Source organism: Nanorana parkeri, unplaced genomic scaffold (assembly GCF_000935625.1).
Source record: "Nanorana parkeri isolate BGI_ZX_2015 unplaced genomic scaffold, ASM93562v1 scaffold12, whole genome shotgun sequence".
In the NCBI taxonomy this organism is placed as follows: domain Eukaryota; kingdom Metazoa; phylum Chordata; class Amphibia; order Anura; family Dicroglossidae; genus Nanorana; species Nanorana parkeri.
The window spans coordinates 244,039-263,509 of NW_017306280.1; the positions used below are offsets into that span (position 1 = coordinate 244,039).

Genomic DNA, 19,471 nt, shown 5'->3' on the forward strand with positions numbered 1-19,471 from the left:
AAACAAAAATTTAAAAATGTACAACTGTCTCCATGTCATAAATAGTATGTGAATATATTTCATATTGGCTGCCCTTTAGATTATCATAGAAAAGTGCAATATAACGGGTGCAAAAACCTTGTGTGTATTTATGCAATCACAATATACAGCAGCAGTGCTAAACGTCATGCTTTGTGTAAACTCAAATGATTATGGTAAAGCATACTTGATATGCGGCTGTAAGCCCAGGACTAGGTGGATAAAGTGTGGAAAAAAAACACTAGAAATTGGAGTTTGGGATATCTGAATGAAAAATGATTTATTGACCACTTGGCATAACACATAAAACAACAGCTAATGCATTTCAAAAGGTTGATGCTTTCCTTTGTTTGTTGAAACCTTTGAGGCCTGAAGTTTGGAAGACTATACTGCTGACTTGTATTGAAAGGTGCAGGTTCCCAAGCTGTCAGTGACTTTCTAGACACTCCATGTACCCTATGATTATGCACAAGCTTGCATGAAACATGTCAGAGTTGTTGTTCTTAGATGTTCTTAATGCCAGATTGATGGGAAAAAAAAGATGTACATGAATTTTTGAAGTGCCCCCGAATTTCCTTCCTAAAGCTGAGAATACACCTATAGATTATCTGCAGATTTTCTATGGACAGATGGAAAAAGTGCAACAGATTCCTCCATCTACGCTAAACTGTGTCGATGGAGGAATCTCCCGCTGGGCCAAGCTTCAGTATCTTGCCAGTCGGCCCCGCTGGCTCTCAAAACACCTGAACAATGCCTGCATCCAATCAGATTGTTCAGGTATTTTGACAACCAGCGGGGCCTACTAGCAGGATACTGAAGCTTGGTCCAGTGGGAGATTCCTCCATCCACGCACTTCAGCGTAGATGGAGGAATCTGTTGCACTTTTTCCATCTGACCATAGAAAGTCTGCAGATAATCTATAGGTGTATGGCCAGCTCTACACTCAGTTGTATTACCGTTAACGAGCCAGGTGTGCACCCAACAAGAGGAGACAGCGGACCGACCTTGAGCAGCACTGATCTTACATATGTGACTTTCTAGATAATGGGGAATAGTACAAGGAAGAGGTCAATGCTATTTTATAGTGCAGAAATGGTTTATTGGTCAGAATCTTTGCTCAAGGCAGACAACATATTTTGGGGACTTCAGATGACCCTCTTCATCAGGGCAAGGAAATACTGTAAAGAATAGGACTTAGAAATCGGTGTCATAAATGTGTGCCAATGCCAATAAATCAGAACCATTTTCTATTACAATATAAAACCATGACAATCATAATAACAAAATAAAATGGAAAAATAGATGTTATGCATAAAATATGTAAGGCTTAATAAGATTAAAGTACATAAATGGTTATATTGTGTTTACAAACAGAAATGTGTTTCATTTGGAATATGATATACTTAAATGTTTTATAGATTAAATTCATATTGCTAATATTATGACAATGCTTCTGTTTCCAGTAAAAATGTATAAAATGCAGGATCATTGAAATGATTAATTGAGTACCTTGAACCACAGCGTATCACGGTTAAAAACAATGTTGCTTAATAATAAAAATAAAATGCAGAATAACAAGATTCTTGATTACACAAACCATCGTAAAGTGTTTTTGGACTATAAGAATAGTGTGTCGCTTCTGTTCCTAATACAGTATTCCTCGACATAGTGCTCCAAGGGTCTAATAACTGTCTCTGTATTTTAGAAAGCTGTCTCCCAGAAAACACTCGACACCCAAATGGAACATCCAAAATAAATCAAGGACCTATCACTCCATTACTCTAATTATAAAGCTCACTACATAGTGATGTTAGACTTTGAAGGACAGCTTTGAGTTTAAAACAGCTCCCATTTTCTAGCCTTATAGGAACACTTTAAAGTTTCCTTAAACCAAGACAAGACACAAAGACAAAAAAAATATGTCACCCATGGCTTTATACCACTAATGATAGCTGCACTGTAAGAGCCTGTGTCAAATGCAGATGCCTCTGAGATCATTCACAATACTTTGAAAGGTGCATTTGACATTCAGTTGATCCCCTTTTGACCTAATTCAAGCTGCCATTGCACTCCCATGAACTTTTATCGTGAGAGAAGCAGTTCTGATCTTACAGAAGTGGGTTGAATGAGGCTAGCCATCTTTTAACCTAAAAGAAGATTGGAGATGAATTGCAGAGAAGTAAGTCTGTGAGGGACAGAGTAGGAGAAGTGAGCATTGCAGCAAAAACTGTGCTTATAATTATACTTCTGCTGGGCTGGTTGTTCTTTAATTCTAGTTTAAAAAAAAAAGTGTAATTGAAATTTAAAGTAAAGTGTGTTCAGGTTCTGCCAAAAAAGTGCTAATATATTATCTGAATTACATTACGGGAAAAATCAAACCAATGGGCTTGTTTAATTAGTTAAAGTGCAGAGTACAGGGATTCTTCAAAACCAATCGGCAATCATCTTCCATCCTTACAAAATGTATGCAAGGTCACTGGCCACAATAATTTACTACAATTGTGCATCATTATTGCTATTTCAGCTGCTTGTTTAAAGGAAACCTGGAAGATGAATGGATCCCATTAAGTCAGAGAAAAACACATCTATATACTTGTTTAGGGTTATTTTTTGAAAGTAGTGTAGCCATTAGATCAGCGTAACAGCCAGGCAATAAGCATATTCAGAAAAAAAGATCACAAATGACCGCCTTCATAATTCTCTTAGTGCAGGGTTGGTCTAAGTCAGCCTCTCTCAGCCATAGTACCATGGAACCCTACGGTTACTCCAGAGGATGCTACATCTATGCCTATAAATGTAAGGGGTCGCTTCTACACTCATGATCAATACAACCGTTTTTTTTGGGGGGGGGGGGGGTCACTGATCACAAATGTAAGGGAACATTTCTCCACTGACCCAACAATGTAAGGGAATATTCCTACATTTCTCCACTGACCAACAATGTAAGGGAATATTCCTACATTTCTCCACTGACATCACTGATCACAAATGTAAGGGAACATTTCTCCACTGACCAACAATGTAAGGGAATATTCCTACATTTCTCCACTGACCAACAATGTAAGGGAATATTCCTACATTTCTCCACTGACCAACAATGTAAAGGAACATTTCTCCACTGACCCAACAATGTAAGGGAACATTTCTCCACTGACCACCAATGTAAGGGGACACTTATATCCATTGATGGCTAGTGTAAGGGGACAATACACTTTTCACAATTTTCTGGTCAATATTACTATTTTATGTTCACGTTTGTTACTGACTTATCGAGCAAGACAGTGTTGTAAAGTAATTGGCTCCAAGTGTCAAATTTTCTAGGTATGACATCTTCTTTATTCTTGTATTTAAAACCTTCAACGGCTTACTGCTCATGCTATATTACTGCGATATAATCAGTTTTAGCATGGGTTTCCTGAGAACTCAAAATTAGTTCAAGGTTTCTCCAGAACAAAAAGATCGAGAAAGGCTGCTCTACATAAACCTAGAACTGCCTATTACAGCACCATGGACAGCACACATCACTGCTTTAAATTATGAAACTGCTCTGTCTGCATACTCGTGTGTGGTGATGAATTATTGACTGTTAGCACAGCTATTTTAATGGCATACATAATATAGATAAGGCCAACATTTCTGGCACCCAGCAACTAAAGTGGACCTTTCAGTAACTTTACAAGTGTGGAAGAATAAGTTGATGCTGTACAACCCCAATTCCCAAAAAATTGGGATGCTGTGCAGTGGCGTATGCTGTGTAAAATCTACATAAAAACAGAATGCAATGATTTGCAAATCTCATAAACCCATATTTTATTCACATTGGGAAATAGAAAACATATTAAATATTTAAACTGAGAAAATGTACCATTTTAAGAAAATTAAGGTAATTTTGAAATTGATGGCAGCAACACGTCTCAGAAAAGTTGGGACAGGGCCATGTCTACCACGGTGAAGCATCCCTGCTGCTATTAACAACACTCTGTAAACGTCTGGGAACTAAGGAGACCAGTTGCTGGAGTTTTGGAAAAGGAATGTTGTCCTATTCTTGCCTGATACAGAATTCTAACTGCTCAACAGTCCTGGGTCTTCTTTGTGATATTTGTCATTTCAAGATGCGCCAAATATTTTCAGTTGGAGGGAGGTCTGGACTGCCTGCAGGCCAGTTAAGCACCCGGACTCTTCTACTATGAAGCCATGCAGTTGTCATAGATGCAGCATGTGGTTCAGCATTGTCCTGCTGAAATATGCAAAGCCTTCCCTGGATGGGAGTATACTGTATGCTGCTCTAAATTGTGGATAAATCTTTCAGCATGGATGATGCCTTTCCAGATGTGCAAGCTGCCCATTTCATACGCACTAATTCCGCCACCCCCCCCCCCCCCCCCCAAATACCATCAGAAATGCAGGCATTTTAACTGAGCGCTGATAACAAGTCAGAAGGTCCCTCTTCTCTTTAGTCCGGGGGACATGGCACCCATGGTTCGCAAAAAGAATGTCAGATTTGGATTTGTCTGACCACAGAACAGTCTTCCACTTCACAGACGGTGGTGTTTATGGATCATGTCCAAATATTGCTTCTTCTTTGCATGATAGAGCTTTAACTTGCATTTTTGGATGGCACGGCAAACTGTGTTAACAGACAGTGATTTTTGGAAGTATGCAGTGTTGTCCATCACAGAATCATGCCTGTTTTTAATGCAGTGCTGTCTGAAGGCCCATAGATTACGAGCATCCAGTATTGCTTTTTGGCCTTATCATTTGCACATAGAGATTTCTCCAGATTCTCTGAGTATTTTGATGATATTATGTATTGTAGATGAAGATATATTTAAAGTCTTTGCAATTTTACACTGGGGAACATTATTCTGAAATTTTCGACAATTTTTTTAGACTCAGCTTTTCAAAGATTGGTGAACCTCTGCCCATCTTTACTTCCGAGACACTCTGATGATCTAAGATGCTCTTTTTTATACCCAATCATGTTACGGATTGTTGCCAATTAACCTAATTAGTTGCAAAATGTTCTTCCAGCTCTGCTGTGTTAGTACCATTTACTTTGCCAGCTTTTTGTTGCCCTCTCCCAACTTTTTGGATAAGTGTTGCAGCCATCAATTTTAAAATTACTTTTTTTTGTTTTACATACATGTATATGTACATTTTCTCAGTTTAAACATTTGATATGTTTTCTATTGTGAAAAAAATATGGGTTTATGAGATTTGCATATCATTTCATTATATTTGTATGTAGATTTTACGCAGCTTTTCAGCTTTTTTGGAATTGGGGTTTTATCATTTTAAGAAAAAAAATAAGGTAATTTTGAAATTGATAGTTGCGTTATAACTTTGACATTGTCTGCCATTCTCAGCATTGCCGATACAGAGCAGGGGCTGTCACACTGACAGTGGAGCTTTGGTGTCAGTATAAACTGCAGGACTACATACCTAGTTTGACATCTTGGTTTTGCACAGTGCAGAAGTCAGCCAGGTAATGCAGAAGTAGAAGAGGCCATGGCTCCAGCTGCAGACTGAGGTGGATGCTTTTCCTGCCCCCAGTAGAGATTGTGAGATAGAGCACCCAGCTTTAATCATGATAGATAGATAGCTGGATAGATAGATAGATAGATAGATAGATAGATAGATAGATAGATAGATAGATAGATAGATAGATAGATAGATATAAACACATATATATAGATAGATAGATAGATAGATAGATAGATAGATAGATAGATAGATAGATAGATAGATAGATAGATAGATAGATATTTTTTTTATTATTATTATTTTTATTTTTTTTCCAGTGTGTTTCAGCTCTTTAGAATACTCTTTAGATCATTCATTTGAGATTACATTTTCAGACTTGTCTGCTTTAATCAAGGCAATCAACATTGATTACGCATAATAATACTACATCATTTGAAAGTGTACGTTAAATGCACGCAATCCAAATCATGCTGGAAAATGACTTGGATTGTTTTCTTTAGTGTGGCTTCAAACATCAATAAAACATTAGCAGAGCATTTTATCCGATTAAATAATTTGTCATATTAACTGAATGAATCAGGATATTTCACATCAGTAAAATAATTTATCACTAGGTCAATTAGGAAAACTAATATCTTTGTAAAGTCAGTACACATCAAAGTAAAATAAAAAAAGATACATGGGAATCATAATGTGTCATATAAACCCTCACCCTACAAAAAACATGACACAATTCAGCTTAACGTTTACCTGCCAGCAAACAACTTAATAATATTCTGTTCATCCAGACTTGTTGTCCAGGAACCCCTGAGAACTATATCTCAGCTAAACAGTAGAGCATGCGTCCTGCCTCTCTATGGGAGAACTGGCCTAGTCTTTCCAACACATTACAGGATGAGATGCTTTCCAAGGGGGCCGTTTTCACCCTTTTCTCTTTTTGGCGGGAACAGACATCTTAATGATATTATAGATAATATATTATAGACAAATAGCATTATAGGATTCACTTATTGAATAAACACAATTGGAAAAATTGCTTGATCTAGACCCCTTTGTCCAAATAGAAGACCTGTTAGGACAGGGCTAGTAAAATCCCAGGAACCCAGTGCTCCCTACGAATTACAGCTGGTGCCTAACTTTTGAGGATTTCTCTAGTTGTTGCCAATGGATGTGGCTCCTAAAAAGATCCTGCTGGCTCCCGAATTGACTAGACTGGCTCCTTATACCAAATTTGTCTAAACCTATTTTATGATATACTCTATTGGGATATAGTGTTGTAACTTAGAAGGAGTCAGATCATGAGAACTACACCTTATTTTTTTGTTTTTCTAATTCACCATCACTATGACTGAGCAAAATTAAAGTATTTCCTAATGGGTACATAAGGAATTAACAGACAAGGACATTATAACTAATGAGTAAACGTTTCAAACTATAAAGGAAAATTGTCTGGACAAACATTATACTCCTCTCAAAACAAGGCAAAAAAATTAAAAATTTAAGTAAGTCCAGTTGAAGAAAGTCAAGTCCCTCAAGTTCAACAAAAAGAGGAGTTTGAACGTATCTCAGAACCCTAAAACTGGCAGTTGATCCAGAAGGCAGGCAAAAAAAAACCTAAAACTGGCAGTGGATCCTTAAAGGCATGGTCCAAATTGCCATGTAGAGAAAAACTTATTTCCTGGTTTTCTCAGATACTCCCTGGATCAATAGTCTACAGTGTTATTACTTATTATCATTATTAGGCAATTTAATTTAGAAATACATCTCACATTTTGCCACTTGAGTACCAGCCTGTAAATACTTCATTACCAGATGATTTTTCATTTTTCAGTACTGTAATAGTTTGACTGACAATTACTTGGCCGTGCAACACTTCAACCAAATAAATTGACTATATAAAAAAACATATCATTTTTGTAAGACAGGTAGAGCTTTCTTATATGGTATTTGGTAATCAGTAAAACGTGAAAAAATAATTACTTTTTGTTATACATTACATCTAATCAAATTTTTAGGACAGTGGAAACACATACTCCAATGTGATTTTGATTTTGAATCTGCTGCTGCAGATCCCCTCCTGCAATCCTCCGTTTTAAGAGGAAGGGGAGGGTTGTAGGATTTTAAATGCAGACAGTGTTTACACATGTGGCTTTGTGATTGGCTCACAGCGATCACAAGGTACACAGCAAGTCTGATTGGCTCTGTACATTTTGCCTGTGATCTGCACGGTCAATCACGGGCACAATGGTCACCGGAGTGTTTTCTGCAGCAACATTTATAAAGGACACTCCAGAAAATTAAGTCCATCTACCTGACATTTGCACATTTTAAAAGCTTTTACTTAAAGAAACATTTCTGTATGGAGAGATTACAAAAAAAAGGAGAGCCCCCCTTTTTTATTTTCAACAACATTAAACATTAGGTTTACAATATGGATTATTAATGTACTTATACAAAGTCGTCATATACTCTCATCACGTCTTCTCAAGGGAGAACAAATTCAGTTCAGTTAATCTTTCCTTATAGCCGAGGTCCTCCATGTCCCTTTTAAATTTAGTTACCCTGCTCTGTACTCTCTCCAGTTTTGCAACCTTTTCCTGTGCCCAAACCTAAACTGCATATTCAAGATGAAGTTTTACTAATGCTTTGTACAGAGGCACTCTGTCTCCTCTGCTGAGAAGCCGCAGATTGAAACCGCATGCGTTCACTCCGTTTCTTAAGAAAACTGTGAGATCACTGCACACTAATTAAATAAATAATCCCCTAAATAATATCAAATTGGGTTTAATTTACTAAATGCACAAATGGAACCATCTTATCTTCTCTGCTCTACAATATCAACTTCACTAGAAAAGGTTAGAAATTAGTAGTGCACATTAACCTTAAGATATGGATAGAGATTTCCTCTCCCAAATGGTTTGCCCAAAATCTCTAACATTCATAAAATAATTCAGTGAAACAATTCAGCTCCCTAAAACTGCAGAATCTTTACCAGAGCACATTCCATTTATAGGTCGCCACTCGTTTTTTTTTCCAACATTAAAGGAAGTCTACAAGGTTAATGAATAAAAACAGCTCAGCAGTGATATCAAACTAAATAACAACTTTAGAGAAGCAGTACGATTATAAATATGGTTATAGTTTTACTCAAAGTACAACTATACCCAAAAGTTATCATACATCAGGCTAAATATCCATGCAAAGCATAAAAAATTGCATAATTTAACTTTCATCCAGCTTCTTATTTTACATAATAAAAACATGGTAATCGTGAAAATCAAAGGGCTTTCCTCCCAAAGGACAACAATGCTAAAAGCCGTGCAGTGAACTCCCTGCAGAATTGTCACCTTGTGCCCTTGATTGTTAGTATGGATGCTAAAGGTGCCCATACACCTTACGATTATCGTACGATAATCGTATGCGATCGACTTTTCGTACGACAATCGTAACGTGTGAATAGAGTGCCCGACCGATAGTAGTGTACAATCGTACGACTTTTGACGGTCAAGCATGTTTGAAAACTTTGGTTGATCGTATGATGTTCTCATGGTTGGTGGCGTTTCCGTCCGTCAAGTGTCGTACGATTAACACTGCGCATGTGCAAACGAAAATAATTGCGGTCAATTACCGCAAGTCGTCCAGGTGTTTTTTTCTAACTACCGCTGATTGAACCTTGCGATAATCGGGGCAGGATGGGGCCGTCGTACGAAAATCGTACGACGGTTCGATCATCGGACGAAAAGTTTAGTCCGATAATCGTAAGGTGTATGGGCACCTTAAGAAGTGAGGGTTATCAGGCACATGTGCAATCAATGTAGGATTAACAGTCCAGCTGAGCACTCAGTCACTTACAGCTCTTTTGCTTAAAAATAAAACAAACACTTTGTCCTTAGTGCCAGCAATTTTTTTTTATAGTGCACATTGCATGTGGCACATGTACAGTGCAGGGTGCTGGCCTATTGCCAGCATCACGGAAGCTGGTGTCGGAGCAATTTTACTCTTGTGCACATGTAATCAATCTGGCCAACCAATGGCTGAAGATGAGCAATAGGAACCCAGAGGAATCAGCAGAGAAGGTGGCAGGGGGGGACAGAGCGGCAAGGGAGGGTGATGGATAGCTCTGGCCTGTCAGCACTGTAGGAGTGCAAACAGGGAGGGGAGTCTGCCATAATGTATGCTGCGCGTAAAGTATGCTGTGTAGAAGCAGCATAACTACAGCACTGCTTTAAGCACTAAACATTATTAGACCAGAGAGGGACATGCCAAAAAAACAACTACCAATATCACTTACTGTAGTTAAGCATGGAGGAAAAATAATTGGTTTCTCTGTCAATAATAACTTTGGCTTTTTGGTTTGGGAAGCTAAACTTTTGACCATCTTAGATTGTTGACAATTTTACCATCACTTGGGTCTAGTTTTAAACAAGCAACCATACCACTTATCATACATACTTCAGTATAAGAAAATGAAAGATTACTCACAGCCAACCATCATCATTGCAACTGAAAAAATCTTCTCTCCATCGGTTGTTGGAGCAATGTTTCCAAATCCAATAGTTGTAAGGCTTGTCATGGTAAAGTATAGAGAAGATATGTACAAAGAGTCCTTGCTAGGTCCACCTTCCCACTGCCCTGAGCCACTGGCATTATAGCGATATGGATTACCAATGCTTATTCCCAACTGGTAAAGCCAGCTGGCATTCTTGATTGTGTTGGTCGCTTCGTCAATGACTTCATAGTCTCCAATGCTGTACCAGATGCAAGCTAACCAGTGAGCAACGAGACCGAACACGCAGACCAGGAGAACTAGCACTGCAGCACCATATTCCAGGTAATGGTCCAGCTTTCTGGCAACACGGCCCAACCTCAGAAGCCGTACTACCTTCAAGGAGCTGAAAAGGCTGCTGATACCCTGAGAAAACAGAATACAGTGTGAATGGAAGAATTCATGAACTAGCAGACTGTTTTTGTCTTACTGTGATAAGAAAATCTAGTTACAAATTATGAATAGTGTGAGAGTCAACTCCCAAACCAACATTTCAGATTGAAGCTATTTATAGAATGGTAACCCAAAAAGTCTAAGTGCTAGGGTTATCGCTGCTGTCCTACAGAACAGCTTGTGGCATTGGGTGGGTGTGTACTTGCAGGCCATTCTCACTCACCCCAGTAGACACCTCTTTAAATCATAAAGGTTTTCGAGAGTTTTGTAAGGGTGATATTAGTGTTTGTCTCCACAAGAATAAAAAAAACTTTATTCAATTAATTTCTGCAAGACAGCACATTTTCCCATGTTTTATCCCTGTAACAATGCTGCAAGTAGAGAAAAAAAACATTGATCCTGGTAGAAATCTGGTGTTTCTAACCTGTTTAAACCCAGTGACTCTGCTGCAGTTCAATCTCAAACACCCCTGCCCAGATAAAGGAGAAGTGTCATGTAGACTAGTAGGGGAGAACTGGGCAGGGGTGTTTGAGATTCAACTGCAGCAGAGTCACTTGGTTTAAACAGGTTAGAAACACCAGATTTCTAGCAAGATCAATGGGAATTTTTCTCTACACGCAGCATTGTTACAGGGATAAAACATGGGGAAATGTGCTGTCTTGCAGAAATTAATTGAATATAGTTTTTATTCTTGTCCAGACATTCACCTTAATATCACCTTTACAAAACTCTCTAAAACTTTTACGATTTCAAAAGGTGTCTGCTGGGGTGAGCGAGAGCGGCCTGCAAGTACACACCCACCCAATGCCACTAAGCCCAGCCTCCTCTCCGACACAGCAATCATGCAATGCAGATTCTTCATTCCACTGCCTTTTCTACAAAGCATTGAAATACAGCTAAGGGGCAGCAAGGCGAGCAGTCACTTTTCTTTCCACCACCCCTAGAGGTCATCACTTGAGACAATATTCCCCGCTTAGCTAATGGCAGAATGGCCATGCATCTGAGCAAGCGCACAGTGAGACAGAAGACCCCACAATAAACTCATTCATCAGTTGATTCAGGCCAAGCTTTGTCTCCACTCCAAAGAGCTGCCTTTGACTCCAACAATAGTTTTAGCTATAACAGGTATTTGTATTTAGTGAGTGGGAGGTAATTGGCTTGCAACAATGGTAAACATCACCTGCCGCGTGATTACTTATTTCTCTGCAGCAGCAGGGAGAAGAGGTGACAATTAGCTTGTAACAAGTTAACACCAGGGAGGTTGTTTAAATAAAGCAAGGAACACAATCAAATTGTTTAACATTGGAAGGAGGTTGGTGACAAAAGCCAAAACGTTCAATTTTCTGTAGCGGGCTGAAGCGCAATAAAACAGTTCTTGCAACTTAAGTGGAAGGTATATAGGTGTAATCATGAAGCATAAGAGCCTACATGACACTAGTACTATGGACCGGTCCAACACGTGAAGTTTATGAAACACTGGTACATGTATCACAAAAGATAATGCCAGGTTCAAGCATGTCTGCTTCTTAAGGTCAACAATACACAAGTCTGGCACTACATCCAATGATATAGGTGCTAGGGAATCTGGATGTAGAACTATACACCACGCAAAAGAAAATAAATATTCCAGACCCAATAGAACCGCACAATACACAATACAATGCAACTGCTAAATTCAAAACATATTACAAAATAAATAAAATACAATAAAAAAAAACATATTATCAAAGCATATTTGATATCTCAAACTGATAATGGATATACATTTAAAAACCCTCTAAAAACACGTTTCAAACCCCCAATTTGGAGGGCTTGATGTGTCTTTTAGATGTTTTAAATGTATGTCCATCATTATGTGTAGTGTTTAATAAACTTGTAATATGTTTTGGATATAGAAATTGTACTGTATTATGGATTGTGCCATTGTATTGAGTCTGAAATTTTTGTTCTGTTGTATGGTGCTTGTTAAATTAAATTAATAATTTAGCATTTTAAAAACACACCGGATTATCGGGTTAAGCTGAAATCCAAACCATCTAGCTAAATACACAATTGTAATACATATATACAATGTGTTTTTACCTGCCAAAGATGTGTAATTTTGTCCAGCCATATCTGAGATTTACAAGAGCTTTCTATAGCCCCCACGTTGACACTTCTTAATGCCCAACTCTGGGTAATTTATTTTTAAACTATTCCAGCAGGGGTTTAACATAAAAGAGTAGCACTGGCTGCAATCCTCACTTTCTCTGTGGCACTGTCCCCAACAGTCATTCATTTTCACCACTAGATGTCCTCAGTCTTCCAGGTTGAAGATGCTGAGTGACATTCAACCTGGAAGACTGTGGCCATGTTGTGTCTCCAGGGTGTCATCGACCCACCCCCTGAGACGGGCCGCAATGGCACCCTGCATTTACAGTGTAATAACAAAACACTGAGGACCGCCCACTCCTGGGAGAGGATCCAACCAAGACCCTGCATGTCCCATGACCAAGCTGAGGACAACTGAAAAGGTAAATATATTTAAGAAATAATAATACATTGGGGGGGGTTCAGAGGAGGGAGGGGGAGTCTGCAGTTGAACGTAAACTACACTGTGATGTGTGGAAGTTAGTACTGAGTAGCGTCTGTAAATCAATACATAAAAATGAGTTTACTGCTACTATCTAGGAAATATTGCAGTTGCTAAACTCAGGTCAACTTTGCTTTGAACTGCCCTGTTTTCACAGTAACTACAAAGCTTCCTATTAAATGAATGAACCAGTTAACTATGATAGCATTGGACATGGACCATAATAATCTCCCAGAATCCCTTGCTCCATTTAGTACTGAACTGATTCTTCTTGACATCTATTATACTGGGGCTGGAATAATAATGATGATTTCTTTAAGCTGTAGTGTGCATTTTCTTTTAACTACTAATACAACACATTATCTACTATGAAAAAGATAAAAGAACCAAAAGGACACTGTATCAGTTCCTGAGAATGCAGATACCTTCCTACTGTGCCACAAAGGCAGATAGTTTGCACATAAACCCTCTTCACGTTAGCTCACCTACAGTTTGTAAGCCACCAGGGTTGCGGAAGATAACCTTTGCCCATTCCACACCAAAGAAGTAATGCTTGGACAAGGAGGTCATTGCATTGGTGGTTACAGAATTGGATGTGCTGCTCAGCAGGGGTGTCTGGATTACACAACTGGCTGCACAGAACTACACAATCTATGGTAGGTAAAACAGTTATCATATATGTATTTTAACTGTTTATCTATCCTTTATTTTATTGAGATTGAATATAAAACAACTACAGGCTTCTTTTGTTTAAGATTGCCATTTTATACAGTCTACAGTCAAGCAGTGGACAGACCAGTACCTATCAGATTTCAGGTGGCTACTGATCCCTTGACTCTAAAACTGATAGGTGGGGATGCTGGGGCTCCCAAAACCTGCAGAGGACATATTGGGGTAGGACTGCAGTATGTAAAAGGCACTTTATGCAGCCTGCTGTTGCTTACTTTTGCCAGTTAATAAAGATAAAAAAAGCATAGGCAACAGGTTAATTTGAACTTTGACTCAGAGTGTCTTATTCTTGGAATAAGGTAATAAACGTCAACACAACATCATATGCCCATCTCATTTTACAGTGCATCTAAGCTCTCTGTATTGTATATACCAATTTTATCACTACAAGAAGACAAGCTGACTTGTTCAATACCCCTGATACCAATAAAGGGCTTAATCTGTACCCAGTGTCATCTGAAAGTGGGTCATAGAGTGACAGCTCTTGAGATGTACATACAAGATACCCTTGGCCTACAGCACAGATGGCAAGTGTCTGTTATATGGCTGTATCAACCTTTTACTCAAGAGTTTTTTTCACCGCAAATTGCTTCCAATTAATGCTTGTTTATCTCCAGCAGGAACAATTCTTAACCAGTACTGAACATCTTTATTTGTTACTCCAGCAAAATGCTGAAACAAGCACTGAAATTCTTTTATACCTGTACAGTGACAGAGGAGGGTGAAAAACTGTCCCCATAAAAACTGCCACAAGCTCAAGCAGCCACTCCTGCTTAGCAACTGAAAGAAATTAGCATGGTACTTCACAACAGGGTTTACTTATCCAAGTTTCCAGATATGGAATTACTCCTGTAGAGCAACTCAACCAGGTTATTTATACTTTGCTAGAGCTAGGACAGTACTGCAGAATGAAAGGAGAGAAAGCAACTGCTATAACCAAAAAGAGCCCACAGTCCTTCCTTCCTTCAAGCAGGAGTCATGAAAGCCTTCTCAAGCTTACCGTAGAACATGCATTGGAGCATTAGTAATATAATGTTGCTATGTTCACAATGACAAGCAAGCAATTACCAGCAAGGTAAAGAAACTTTAATAAAACACACATACTGTAGTTAAATTGACAAGATATAGGAATACATGCATACATTTCCATTTTGAATTTCAAGAGCAGAGACCGCAGATCGCAGATTTTCACAAATATCCTGGCCAAAATGTTCCAGTCTAGAAAAAATATTCTATATACTTTTAATTCCAAATGCTGATAACATATAGAATACATTAAATGTATTAAAGACTTACCTCATCCACATTTTCAAAGGCATTGATGATGTCGTAGGGTAAACAAGACAGCAGGTCTATTACAAACCATGTCTTCAAATAGTTCATTCTTATTAGTTTAGGGTCTGAAATGACCTCTCCGCCTGGGCCAACAAAAGTTGTATGAAAGTTCAACACAATGTCCACCAGAAAGATAACATCCACTACGCTGTCCAACACCAGCCAGGCAATGTTGTTCTGTTTCGTCTTAAAAGAGACATTGTAGGGTACCATGATTGCTGTGTAGAAAGTCAAAATGAGGATGACCCAGTCCCAGGTGGTCTTGAATGCACAGTAATGTAATATAATGTGTGGTGGGGTTTTTGGTGCTTCTTGCTTGTACTGAGGAAGGATATCGGAGCCTAACTGCAGAACCTTAAAAATAAATTAAAAGAATAAGAACTTTAAAAAGGTACACCCAAATCTGGTAATTTAGACATTAGTAACTATAAACAAGTGCTGCCATCACTCTTTTCACCTCTAGATAAATCAAGTGGTGAGCTCTTTTTACTGTAGACGGAAATTGTTCCCCCTTACCTTGAATTCTTATAGCTCCTGCTGACACAGAAGTCCTCATACACCTGCTTGCTATACTCTACAATGGTAAAACCATGAAGAAAGTACACAGAAAGATGTGACATGATCACATGGTATGGACAGTTATGGTCGGATCGGGAGGAGATGGTAGCCACTCTACAGCCTGTGCAGACACTTAGGGGGAAAAACACCATCTGGGTTACTCTAATCTTCTAACGAGCACTAATAAAATAAAAGCGTGAATAATTTCTGTTGCTATAAATATCACCACTATACTTTCTTATAGCTTGCATACATCAATGTCTTTAGAACGTATTTATGAGATTTTATAATTTATCTTAATGTTTAAAGTGACACTAAACTCAGGAGTCAAACCTAAAAAATACATTCAAGTACCCCAACTATTAACACACACATAAGTTAAAATTTTTTCACTCGGCTGTAGATTCTCAAATCATCTCTGAATTTGTGATGACACTGTCCTTCCTTCTGGAGGGTGGCTACTATTGTTCCCCATGGTGTCTGTTATATGTGGGTCATATAACAGTGCTTGTGCTTGGGTTATATGTGTGTGCTGTAAAGTAGCCACCACTTCAAGCTCCCTCCCGTGATAGACTACAATAGTTTGCTAATTTTATTGAGATTGTAGTCCATCATGGGAGTGAGCTTGGAGCAGTGGCTACTTAACAATACACACATTTAAGGATCTACAACTAAGCAATACACAATTGATACATTTTTGTAAATAGTTAAAGTACTTGAATGCATTTTTAAGATTTAGCTCCTGAGTTTAGTACACTATAAAGAAACCCATTCATTAAAATCTCATACGTTTTAACATGTTAATGTAATTTAAAAAGTAACTTTTTATATAGGTTTTAAATCTAAAGTTTAATTAAAACAATACCTGGTGATCCCGCCATGAAGGTCCTTGATCAGCCACTTCCTGTTATAGTGTGTCCCTAGCTCACACTTATTTTCCTGCATTGTTACCTTGCCACGTGACCTTCCAATGGAGACAGCCCTGGTCCTCTGTTGTCTGTGAGGGATTGTTTTAAATATCTTTTACTGCTTGTGAAGGAAATGTAAATGCTTAAAGTAAACCTGTGCCCAAACTATGCATTTCCTAATAATCAGTAAAACATTTTAGAGTGAGCCCTCATTTAGCTCCGTAGTTGAGGCATTGTGGAAAAATTGGTATTCAAAGTTAACAACAGAGGCAATGTTCTTCTACAGGGAGCAGAATCTTGGCATTGTAATGTAAATATACACCAGGCGTTTCTAAGCTGTCAGAAATTGATGCAACCCCACTATTGATCATTGATACGACTTTGAGGATCTTTGATAATCAATTACTTTATAGTCCATGCAACTTGAACGATCAGGGATGGATTGTTTTATAACTCTTGCTTGTTAAGTATACGTATATATTTTATGTCTATAGTCTAGGCAGAAGCGAACTTTAAATGGCATCAGTCTAGACACATGTGCACTTTAAGAGTTCTATATTGGCCACATAGCCAGACCCAAACAGAAAAAAAAAAAACAGCTGTTAGAGGGCATAAATTTAAATCTAACGGAAGGATGTGGAATTACAGTACATAGAACAGTTTAGTTTCAGTCTGGTCTCTTTAGAGTTTTCATAATTCACCTATTTTTTATGATTCTTTTAAGATCAGAAACAGTTTCACCCTGCCTTGTAGAACTTCACATTAAAAAGAAAAAAAACAGACAATCCTGGTTCATTTCCAGATTTCATAGGATTACAACGGATCCAGTGTTCTGGATGGCTCATGCCAAAACAGTGCATCTCCTGATTATAGGAATTGTGAGGAAAAACATATACCTTCCAGACGTTTGATGTTTCTGTCCTTTGATGTAAGTCTAAAATGAGACCAAAGACTAAAATATAAATAATGTTCGTGATACTACTCAAAATGAAAAAACTTTAAAAAAATATTGACAAAAGACTTCCATTTATTGCTTTAGTGTGTGTATCTATAAAACATTGTGAGGGGGATTTATCAAAACTGGAGCAGACAAAATCTGGAGCAGCTGTTCATGGCAACCAGCTTCACTCTTTAATTTTCAAAGCTTAACTGAACAAAACTAGAGAGAAGAATATATATACATACATACATACATACATACATACATACATACATACATACACACACACACACACTAGACATGTGCACCAGCAAAAATTTGTTTAGTTTCGTTTTGATTCCGATTTTGCATTATTTTGTTTTTCAGATTCGGTTCCGAAATTAAATTCATTTCGGAATTCGGGTTCGGACGAAATTCGTTAGCGGCAGTCCAGTCGAAAATTAGTTTTTGGACGAAATTATGTTGCAGCAAAATGACATTAGAAATTTATTTTTTTTACAGTCTGCAGAAGATGGAAAAAAAAACAGCGTGATGTTCCCCCCCAATTCATACCAGGCCCTTTAGGTCTGGTAGGAATCACACTGCCGTTCACTGGATATTTTCTCGCTTTAAGACCATTTTCTGTAAACCCTGGAGATGGTTGTGTGTTAAAATCCCAGTAGATAAGCAGTTTCAGAAATACTCAGACCAGCCCATCAGGCACCAACAATCATGCCACGTTCAAAGTCACATAAATGACTTTTCTTCTCCATTCTGATGCACGGTTTGAAATTCAGTTTCAAATCATATTGGCCATGTCTACATGCCTAAATGCATTGAGTTGCTGCTATTAATTGGCTGATTAGATATTTGTGTTAATGAGCAGTGCTCCCCCATCATGATTGCGTTAATGAGCGGTTTACCTAAAGAAGTGGCCAGTGAGTGCATACACACATACACAGACACCCACTGCATATATACTTACATATATCCTATTATCTATTCAGGATCAGCTTCTACATTCCTTCATTGGAACGTCAAATGGCTTTTGAAATGGTACATAATATCGATTTCTCTACATAGTTCTGTTACCCAGGCATTCCTACCAAACACAACAGCGAGGTTGCTGACCCAAGCTTTTTCCAGTCCTGTGAAGCAATACGCCTTTGTAACTGACCCAACCCTAGCTTGCTGATAAAATTCTAAAGAGCATTACCACACTGCTGAGGTCATCACTCTGCTCAGTCTGCTTTCTCATTAGCACCAGGTTTCTAGAGTTAGAGGGGCACGGTACAATGCAGTAGCCTGACTGACTCAAGCTGGGAATACAAGGGTCTATTTTTTTTTTGTTTAACCTCATTAAAAAAAATTCTAGCACAGTGAAGGTTTAGAACCTCTCTTAGGATTTCATTGCCTTCCGTGTCCCCTTGAGGAATACAGTATGTCCCCTCACTTCATGCCCAGGTGTTAAGTGTCAGCCAGAGCATAGAGAGAAGAAAAATCTCCTCTGAGGGTAAACAAACAGAATTTAGAAAGACGTTCTAAACTTTCCTTATTTCTTCCTGAATCAAAGACAGAAAGTTCTAGCTAGAGTTGTGCTATAGGGTCTCCTTTGTTCTGGTGACATCGGTGTTCCAAGAGCCCCCAACTATCAAGTATGACAGTATGGACTTCAGTTCACTCTGGCCTGAATGAAACATAAAAGATTTGGCCCATACTATCCCACAAAGCCACACTAATCCACCTATAAAAGAGTGCTCTGAAAATAGGCAGAGTGATGGGGGAGCATAGGAGCTGAATGCACTCGTGGAGACACACACCAAAAATTAAAATTCAATTACCAAAGAGGGAGGTGTGGTCTTCCTATGATTCATTCAGCTTTGTGCAATCAGATTTCCTGCTAGTAAAGTATATTACTGGCCAAAATAGTAATACAAAAAGCACATCTCAGCAATGCATGCACATTTTCCCATGTTGCGTCTCTTTAAATATTCTGCAAATCTAAAAAA

At 38.3% G+C, this 19,471-nt stretch overlaps 1 protein-coding gene across 1 annotated transcript in view; it reads right to left on the reverse strand.

The window, feature by feature from the left end:
* The window catches only part of KCNH5 (potassium voltage-gated channel subfamily H member 5), a 220,708-nt gene that overhangs the window by 117,517 nt on the left and 83,720 nt on the right, over window positions 1-19,471 (reverse strand). Inside the window, exons 6-7 of the mRNA XM_018556196.1 lie at window positions 15,039-15,431; window positions 9,985-10,414 (exon numbers count right to left, since the gene is read on the reverse strand). Of these exons, the coding sequence (XP_018411698.1) occupies window positions 9,985-10,414; window positions 15,039-15,431 (823 nt within the window). The remainder of the gene's footprint in view (window positions 1-9,984; window positions 10,415-15,038; window positions 15,432-19,471) is intronic.